The 9,575-nt window shown below is 41.3% G+C and overlaps 1 protein-coding gene across 8 annotated transcripts in view; it reads right to left on the bottom strand.

Annotated features, from left to right (window-relative positions):
• Window positions 1–778: 778 nt before the first annotated feature.
• Window positions 779–9,575, bottom strand: part of LOC110502692 (collagen alpha-1(XXI) chain) — a 69,047-nt gene continuing 60,250 nt past the window's right edge. For 6 of the 8 annotated variants that reach the window (XR_016491041.1, XR_016491042.1, XR_016491043.1 and 3 more), the window contains 7 exons: window positions 8,958–9,002; window positions 5,424–5,456; window positions 5,165–5,311; window positions 4,950–5,004; window positions 4,670–4,864; window positions 4,485–4,562; window positions 779–2,639 (listed from right to left, as the gene is read on the bottom strand). Coding sequence is in view for 4 of the 8 variants with exons in the window: in XM_036960414.2 (XP_036816309.2) it covers window positions 2,449–2,639; window positions 4,485–4,562; window positions 4,670–4,864; window positions 4,950–5,004; window positions 5,165–5,311; window positions 5,424–5,456; window positions 8,958–9,002 (744 nt within the window). In the remaining 4 variants the exon portion in view is untranslated. Of the gene's footprint in view, window positions 2,640–4,484; window positions 4,563–4,669; window positions 4,865–4,949; window positions 5,005–5,164; window positions 5,312–5,423; window positions 5,457–5,873; window positions 6,083–8,957; window positions 9,003–9,575 lie in introns of those variants that run through there. The other 2 variants (XR_016491044.1, XM_090217240.1) reach the window with 2 other exon arrangements.

Genomic DNA, 9,575 nt, shown 5'->3' with positions numbered 1-9,575 from the left:
CTTGGTAAGCAACTCCAGTGTATATTTGGCCTTGTGTTTTAGGTTATTATCCTGCTGAAAGGTGAATTTGTCTCCCATTGTCTGTTGGATAGCAGACCAAATCAGGCTTTCCTCTAGGATTTTGCCTGTGCTTAGCACCATTTTGTTTATTTTTAGCCCACAAAAACAACACCCTAGTACTTGCTGATGACAAGCATACCCTTAACATTATGCATCCACCACCATGCTGGAAAATATGAAGAGTGGTAGTCAGTGATGTGTTGTGTTGGATTTGCCACAAACAATACTTTGTGTTCAGGACATAAAGTTAATTTCTTTGCCAATTTTTTTGCAGTTTTACTTTAGTGCCTTGTTGCAAACAAGATTTATGTTTTGGAATATTTTAGGCTGTATATGTTTGCTTTGTCCACTCTGTCATTTAGGTTAGCATTGTGGAGTAACTATAATGTTGTCAATCCATCTTCAGTTTTCTCCTATCACAGCCATTAAACTCTAACTGTTTTAAGGTCAACATTGGGCTCATGGTGAAATCCCTGAGAGGTTTCCTTTCTCTCCAGCAACTGAGTTAGGACGGACACCTGTATCTTTGTAGTGGCTGGGTGAATGAATATACCATCCAAAGTGTAATTACTTTACCATGCTCAAAAGGATATTCAATGTCTGCTTTTTTGGAGGGAAAACATAATTCCACTTTGGCATTATGTGGTATTGTGTGTAGGCCAGGGACACAAAATCTCAATCTCAATACATTTTAAATTCAGGCGGTAACACAACAAAATGGTGGAATTCTTATTTAATTTGCATGACACAACACACAAAGAAATAAAACAAAAATATCTTCATAAGTCATAAAAAAGGATTTAATTAAGGCTACCAAAAATCACTGCAAAGGTCACAATTAAACATCATTTTGTTTAATAAAATCAGACACAGCAAAAATAAAACAGACCAAGCTCTCACAGGTAAAGCCCATTAACACACAGTCGATTAGCTCAGTTTTATAAATAACAAAATTACTTAAACTTGCTAGGCTAAGGTAACATTAGGTATGGTACGGAAAGGTAAGGTACTCAGGCACATAAATGGCATATATGCACTAACAGAAAATAATTTGCAGCAGACACAGCAAACTTCAGATTAAGTCAAGATGTCAACATGTTTCTTTTCACCCTCACTCTTTTGACTGAAAGTAGATAGGATGTCCCAGGTTTACATTTGTTATACTAGCTATTTTTTACCTAAGAAAAATACGTATTTCTGTATTTTCACACAATACACAAACGAGTTATTGTGAAAAAAGGGAATATAAACAAACATTTCAGTAATGTCACAAGGTTTTGTTTTAGATGATTAAACATTTGGCTTTTGAACATAGCAGCCTCTGTTAGAGATACTGTAGCAAGCTCACAGATTTGCCCTGAAACTTTATTTAGATGTCTTTAGATGCTGTTTACAATAATTGCATTCATCAATTTACAAATTATAATTATACGGGTGTTTAAACATTGCATATATATTACTACAAACAAATTTGGTAAACAAATTTAGGGGTGACCAATTCTGGGTGACCATTCAGAAAGTATGGTGCAAAAAAAGCACCAGGGGGCAGTATATAGCAATAAATTGGTATCATCAGCACTGTCCAAGTGGAGGTGCAGGCCTTTATTCCTGTGTACTTGTTCGAGCAGGGCAGAATTCTTAACATTGGATTACAATTTGCCCCAGAATCCAACCGATGCCAACCAAAATCAACCAAATGTAGGAGCAATTACTATCATTCTTTAAAGGGATAGTGCAATTTTTTCCCCTGTAGCTGTTCCTGTAGACTTCACACTGTCCCTTTAAAGCAAAATGGAGCTTGTGACATAACAAAGCAGAATGTGACAAGAACAGAATGAAGACATATTGACGGCATAACCCACTGGGCTCAGACGTCAATTCAGCGTCTATTTCAAGTTGGTTCAGCGTAATTTCATTGAAATTATGTGGAATCAACGTTGATTCAACCAGTGTGTGCCCAGTGGGAAGTCAATGGTGCCATCTGTCAATGATTTTAGGAGGCGGGATAATAATGATTTAAAGTGTTTCACTATCCAGATCCCTCTACATTTGTAAGATATCCAGACACAATGAGTTCCTGACTATCTAAGGGGGTCAGGAAGATCTGATCCCAATCATATCACAATGCATATTTTAATCGTCTACACCTGTCTAAAAATGTGGGCACAATCAGAATGAAACCAGATCAGGACAAAGGACAAATGTTAGAACCAGGTATAAACTGGGCTTGAGAAAGCTCATGGAAGGACGCACATGGATATCTTTGCTATATACCGTACATGTTAAGAGGTACTTCCTGTTTCCATGACTGAGGGGATACACTGTAAAAAATGTGATCTTCCTGAGATTGGAAAGATTTGCTGTTTTTCTGCCTGCTGCCATGTTGGGTCAATAGTTTGGCCCTTTACTAAAAGAATCCCTGCTCCTCATCATGACACCGTAACACATGGATAGATGGCACACCCCTGGCTGGCCAGGGGCCCCAGGGTTACCTCTCTTCCCCTCCTCCCCGTTTAGGCCAGGGGGTCCTGGTTTCCCTGGATGACCTAGTTTACTGTCTCCCTGGGGACCGATTGGACCTGGGAAAGTAGACCATTACAAATGAGGTGTTTCTCTTGTGGTTCCAAAACATGTTCTACTGGTTGCCAACAATTACTAATCCTGTTATTTGATCAGTTTTTACTGAATAGGAGTAGTTAATGTCAAAAGGCGAACAGTGTGTTTATCTGCATAATGCTCTGAAAACAGGTTGCAATAGACATGAAATGACTCCCAGAAAGTGCTCTCAAACAGCTTGGACTGAGGACATGATTGGAACACTGTGCAGTGACCCAGACGCATCAATATTAAAATAATTGTACTGATTTCATTTCTATCTTGACTAACCAAGTAGAAATAATGATATTACATACAGTGCAATTGGAAAGTAATTCAGACCCCTTGACTTTTTCCACATTTGGTTATGTTACACCCTTGTTCTAAAATGGATTAATAGTTATTTTTTCTTCATCAATCGACAAACAACACCCCATAATGACAAAGCAAAAACAGGTTTTTAGAAATGTTAGCAAATGTTGTTTTTAAACCCAGAAATATAACATTTACAGAAGTATTCAGACCCTTTATTTAGTACTTTGTTGAAACACAACAATGACTTTGGCAGCGATTACAGCCTGGAGTCTTTTTGGGTATGATGCAACAAGCTTGGCACACCTGTGTTTGGGGAGTTTCTCCCACTCTAGGGAGTGTCGTGGCACAGCTTTTTTCAGGTCTCTCCAGAGATGTTAGATTGGGTTCATGTCTGGGCTCTGGCTGGGCCACTCAAGGACATTCAGAGACGGAAGTCACTCCTGCCTTGTCTGTCTTGGCTGTGTGACTAGGGTCGTTGTCCTGTTGGAAGGTAAACCTTCGCCCCAGTCTGAGGTCCTGAGCACTCTGGAGCAGGTTTTCATCAAGGATCTCTCTGTACTTTACTCTGTTCATCTTTCCCTCGATCCTGACTAGTCTCCCAGTCCCTACCGCAAAACATGATGCTGCCAACAACATGCTTCACTGTAGGGATGGTGCCAGATTTCCTTCAGATGTGATGCTTGGCATTCAGGCCAAAGAGGTGCCTTTTGGAAACTCCAAGCGGGCTGTCATGTGCCTTTTACTGAGGAGAGGCTTCAGTCCGGCCTCTCTACCATAATGCTCTGACTGGGTTGTGCAGCAGAGATGGTTGTCTTTCTGGAAGGTTCTCCCATCTCCACAGAGGAACTCTAAAGCTCTGTCAGTGACCATCAGGTACTTGGTCACCTCCCTGACCAAGGCCATTCTCATCCGATTGCTCAGTTTGGCCGGGCGGCCAGCTCTAGGAAGAGTCTTGGTGATTCCACACTTTTTCCATTTAAGAATGATTGAGGCCACTGTGTTCTTGCAAACCTTCAATGGTGCAGCAATGTTTTAGTACCCTTCCCCAGATCTGTACCTCAACACAATCCTGTCTCAGTGCTCTACGGACAATTCCTTCGACCTCATGGCTTGGTTTTTGCTCTGACATGCACTGTCAACTGTGGGAACTTATATAGACAGGTGTGTGCCTTTCCAAATCATGTCCAATCAATTGAATTTACAACAGGTGGACTCCAATGAAGTTGTAGAAACATCTCAAGGATAATCAATGGAAACAGGATGCACCTGTGCTCAATTTTGATTTTAATAGCAAAGGGTCTGAATACTTGTGTAAATAAGGCATTTCTGTTTTTTATGGGGTATTGTGTGTAGACTGATGATATTTTTATTTAATACGTTTTAGAATAAGACTGTAACCAACAAAATGTGGAAAAAGTCGAGGGGTCTGAATACTTTCCGAATGCACATTATATAAAATTCGATGTGCAGTAGCATACCATATGGAGTAAATATATTTCATATTTATATTTTACCTGGAGACCCTGGTGTTCCCGGATCTCCAATATCTGCTCTTCCTTGACTCCCCTTCTCCCCCTTTATTCCTGGATCTCCTGGAAACACAAATAGAATGCAATGTGTTCCAGTACAAAGCCAATGTTTACTTACGTTCTACTTGACTGTTTACCCGTACATACTGCACAGATTAATTGAGTCCTACCGTTCAAGCCACACATCCCAGGACGCCCAGGTCGACCTGGATGGCCCGGCTGTCCAATGGAACCAGGGTTCCCAGTAAAGCCCCTTGATCCCTGGGGCCCAACAGGGCCTGGTACTCCGGGAGTCCCGTCCCTGCTTTGGCAGTGGTCACAGTGACTTTGCTGCTGGTTACTGAGGAGTAGCGAAGGCATCTCCACTGGGATAAAAACACAATGGAGGGGGGCTGAGATATAGGTGCAGTATAGAGAATACAGCAATTATCAAACATGATCAATACTCACATCTAAGTACCTCTCTGCATATTTGTTGAATGATTTGCTTGGACATCTCCCTTCCCTGTGGAGATGTGACATGATTGATGGCATCATGCAAAAATGTCTCAATCAATTCATACAAACGGCATAGACATTGTTGGATCAATTATGATGATTGTTGATAAATGAGCAGTTGAATGTGAGATCATGAATGGTGGTGAGTGTACTGGTGGGTTACATACAGGTTTACCCTCTAGTCCAGGTGGCCCAGGAGGCCCAACGTCACCGCTCTGTCCTTGAGGCCCAGACGGGCCTGTCTGCCCTGATATTCCTGGCTGGCCTTGGTGACCTCCCAGTCCCCTCTGACCGGGGTCTCCTGTTGTCCCTTTCTGCCATGCACAAGAGCATAGTATAAGTACACACAATGCTATACTCTAGATGAGGACGAATGCTTGGCTATTCAGGGCTACAGCAACTTACAGAAGTCAATGACAGACTTACCCCCCCTTTTTGTCCCGATGAGCCATTAGAGCCCTATCAATCAAAGTAATGATGGCTGATTAGTAATGTTGCTTAATTACAATTCAATTCACAACTCAATTTGAGAGTTGTTCCCATACTACCACAATTCCAATCCAATTCCACTACATGAGTGTATTACAACATAGCCAGTGCTAGTCTACAATATGAAATTAATACATTGTGACAAGGAAAATATTCTTAGTTATGAATTATATACACTACCGGTCAAAAGTTTTAGAACACCTACTCATTCAAGGGTTTTCTTTATTTGTACTATTTTCTAAATTGTAGAATAATAGTGAAGACATGAAAACTATGAAATAACACATATAACACAAAATATATTTTATATTTGAGATTCTTCAAATAGCCACCCTTTGCCTTGATGAAAGCTTTGCACACTCTTGGCATTCTCTAAACCAGATTCACCTGGAATTCTTTTACAACAGTCTTGAAGGAGTTCCCACATATGCTGAGTACTTGCTGGCTGCTTTTCTTTCACTCTGCGGTCCAACTCTTCCCAAACCGTCTCGATTTGGTTGAGGTCGGGGGATTGTGGAGGCCAGGTCATCTAACTCAGCACTCCATCACTCTCCTTCTTGGTAACACAGCCTGGAAGTGTGTTTTGGGTCATTGTCCTGTTGAAAACAAATGATAGTGGGACTAAGTGCAAACCAGATGGGATAGCGTATCGCTGCAGAATTATGTAGTAGCCATGCTGGTTAAGTGTGCCTTGAATTCTAAGTAAATCACAGACAGTGTCACCAGCAAAGCACCCCCACACCATAACACCTCCTCCTCCATGCTTTACAGTGGGAAATACACATGTGGAGATCATCCGTTCACTCACACCGCGTCTCACAAAGACAGCGGTTAGAACCAAAAATATCCAATTTGGACTCCAGACAAAAGGACACATTTCCACCGGTCTAATGTCCACTGCCCGTGTTTCTTGGCCCAAGCAAGTCTCTTCTTATTATTGGTGTCCTTTAGTAGTGGTTTCGTTGCAGCAATTCGACCATGAAGGCCTGATTCACACAATCTCCTCTGAACAGTTGATGTTGAGATGTGTTTGTTACTTCAACTCTGAAGCATTTATTTTTGGCAGCAATTTCTGAGGCTGGTAACTCTAATGAACTTATCCTCTGCAGCAGAGGTAACTCTGGGTCTTCCATTCCTGTAGCGGTCTTCATGAGAGCTAGTTTCATCATAGCAACTGATGGTTTTTGCGACTGCCCTTGAAGAAACTTTCAAACTTCTTGAAATGTTCCGTGTTGACTGACCTTCATGTCTTAAAGTAATGATAGACTGTCATTTCTCTTTGCTTATTTGAGATGTTCTTTCCATCATATGGACTTGGTCTTTTACCAAATAGGGCAATCTTCTGTATACCCCCCTACCTTGTCACAACACAACTGATTGGTTCAAATGCATTAAGGACAGAAATTCCAAAAATTAACTTTTAAAGAACAAGCACCTGTTAATTTAAATGCATTCCAGGTGACTACCTCATGAAGCTGGTTGAGAGAATGCCAAGAGTGTGCAAAGCTGTCATCAAGGCAAAGGTTGGCTATCTGAAGAATCTCAAATATAAAATATATTTTGATTTGATTAACACTTTTTTGCTTACTACATGATTCCATGTGTGTTATTTCATAGTTTTGATGTCTTCACTAATATTCTACAATGTAGAAAATAGTTTTAAAAAATAAAGAAAAACCCTTGAATGAGTAAGTGTTCTAATACTTTTGACCTGTAGTGTAGGCTATGGAAGAATCCCTAATGTGGTTAGAACAGTTTCAGAAATCATAGCATTTGCAAGCATTAAGTACTGTGTAACTGGGCTTCCGAGGCAACTGGCCAATCAACTGTCCAATTGGATAAAATACTTTTATATTAAAGCCATAATTCAATCATTGATATATGGTGCAATTGGAAAGAATTCAGACCCCTTGACTTTTTCCACATTTTGTTATGTTACAGCCGTATACTAAAATTGACAAAATTATTATTTTTCCTCATCAAACTACACAAAATACCCCATAACGACAAAGCAAAATTGGGTTTTTAGTATTTACGTAAGTATTCATGACCCTTTATTATGTGACTCCAAATTAAGCTCAGGTGCAACCTGTTTCCATTGATCATCCTTGAGATGTTTCTACAACTTGGAGTCCACCTGTGGTAAATTCAATTGATTGGACATGATTTGGAAAGCACACACCTATTTATATAAGGTCCTACAGTTGACAGTGCATGTCAGAGCAAAAACCAAACCATGAGGTTGAAGGAACTGTTCGTAGAGCTCCAAGACAGGATTGTGTCGAGGCACGGATCTAGGGAAGGGTACCCCAAAAATTCCTGCAGCATTGAAGGTTGCCAAGAACAGAGTGGCCTACATCATTCTTAAATGGAAGAAGTTTAGAACCACCAAGGCTCTTCCTAGAGCTGGCCGCCCAGCCAAACTGAACAATCGGGCCTTGGAGAAGGGCCTTGGTCAGGGAGATGACCAAGAACCCGATGGTCACTCTGACAGAGTTCCAGAGTTCCTCTGAGGAGATGGGAGAATCTTCCAGAAGGACAACCATCTCTGCAGCACTCCACCAATCAGGTCTTTATGGTAGCGTGGCCAGACTGAAGCCACTCCTCAGTAAAAGGCACATGACAACCCGCTTGGAGTTTGCCAAAAGGCACCTAAAGGACTCTCAGACCATGGGAAACAAGACTCTCTGGTCTGATGAAACCATCATTGAACTCTTTAGCCTGAATGACAAGTGTCACGTCTGGAGGAAACCTGGCACCATCCCTACGGTGAAGCATGGTGGTTGCAGCATCATGCTGTGGGGATGTTATTCAGCGGCAGGGATTGGGAGACTAGTTAGGATCGAGGGAAAGATGAACAGAGCAAAGTACAGAGAGCTGAAAACCTGCTCCAGAGCACTCAGGACCACAGACTGGGGCAAAAGTTTACCTTCCAACAGGACAACGACCCTAAGCACACAGCAAAGACAATGCAGGAGTGGCTTCAGGACATGTCTGAATGTCCTTCAGTGACCCAGACAGAGCCCAGACTTGAACCCGATCGAACATCTCTGGACAGACCTGAAAATAGCTGTTCAGCGACTCTCCCCTTCCAACATGACTAAGCTTGAGAGGATCTGCAGAGAAGAATGGGAGAAACTCCCCAAATACAGGTGTGCCAAGCTTGTAGCATCATACCCAAGAAGACTCAAGGCTGTAACTGCTGCCAAAGGTGCTTCAATAAAGTACTGAGTAAAGGGTCGGAAAACTTATGTAAATGTCATATTTCAGTTTTTGTTTTTTTATACATTTGCAAGCATTTCGAAAAACCTGCCTTTGCTTTGTCATTATGGGATATTAAGTATAGAATGATGAGGGGGAAAAACAATTTAATCCATTTTAGAATAAGGCTGTAACATAACAAAATGTGGAAAAAGCCAAGGGGTCTGAATACTTTCCAAATGCACTGTAATCATAGGAAGTGCAACTTACATGATTACCTGGAATCCCCATATCTCCCTTTTCACCTCTTAATCCCTGTAGAGAAAATTCAACTAGCAATTATGGTGTTTGTGATTAAATGTAAGGTCTTCAGTAATCAAGTCATTGTCCTTCAGAACAGTTTTAAAACCAGTTGCATCTCTAGGGGCGCTATTTCATTTTCGGATAAAAAACGTTCCCGTTTTAAGCGCGATATTTTGTCACGAAAAGATGCTCGACTATGCATATTCTTGACAGTTTTGGAAAGAAAACACTCTGAAGTTTCAGAATCTGCAAAGATTTTGTCTGTAAGTGCCCCAGAACTCATTCTACAGGCGAAACCAAGATGATACGTCAAACAGGAAATGAGCAGAATTTCTGAAGCTCTGTTTTTTAATGTCTCCTTATATGGCTGTGAATGCGACAGGAATAAGCTTAGACCTTCTGCCGTTTCCCCAAGATGTCGGCAGCATTGTGACGTATTTGTAGGTATTCATTGGAAGATTGACCATAAGAGACTACATTTTCCAAGTGTCCGCCTGGTGTCCTGCGTCGAAACTGGTGCGCAAAGCCATGTGCAAGTATTTTTCCATTTGATTGAGAGGGGAAACCATGCTTCCACGAACGATA

This window comes from Oncorhynchus mykiss, chromosome 23 (assembly GCF_057628025.1).
Source record: "Oncorhynchus mykiss isolate SJ-2025 chromosome 23, ASM5762802v1, whole genome shotgun sequence".
Lineage (NCBI taxonomy): Eukaryota > Metazoa > Chordata > Actinopteri > Salmoniformes > Salmonidae > Oncorhynchus > Oncorhynchus mykiss.
This window is presented reverse-complemented; position numbering and strand designations above follow the sequence as displayed.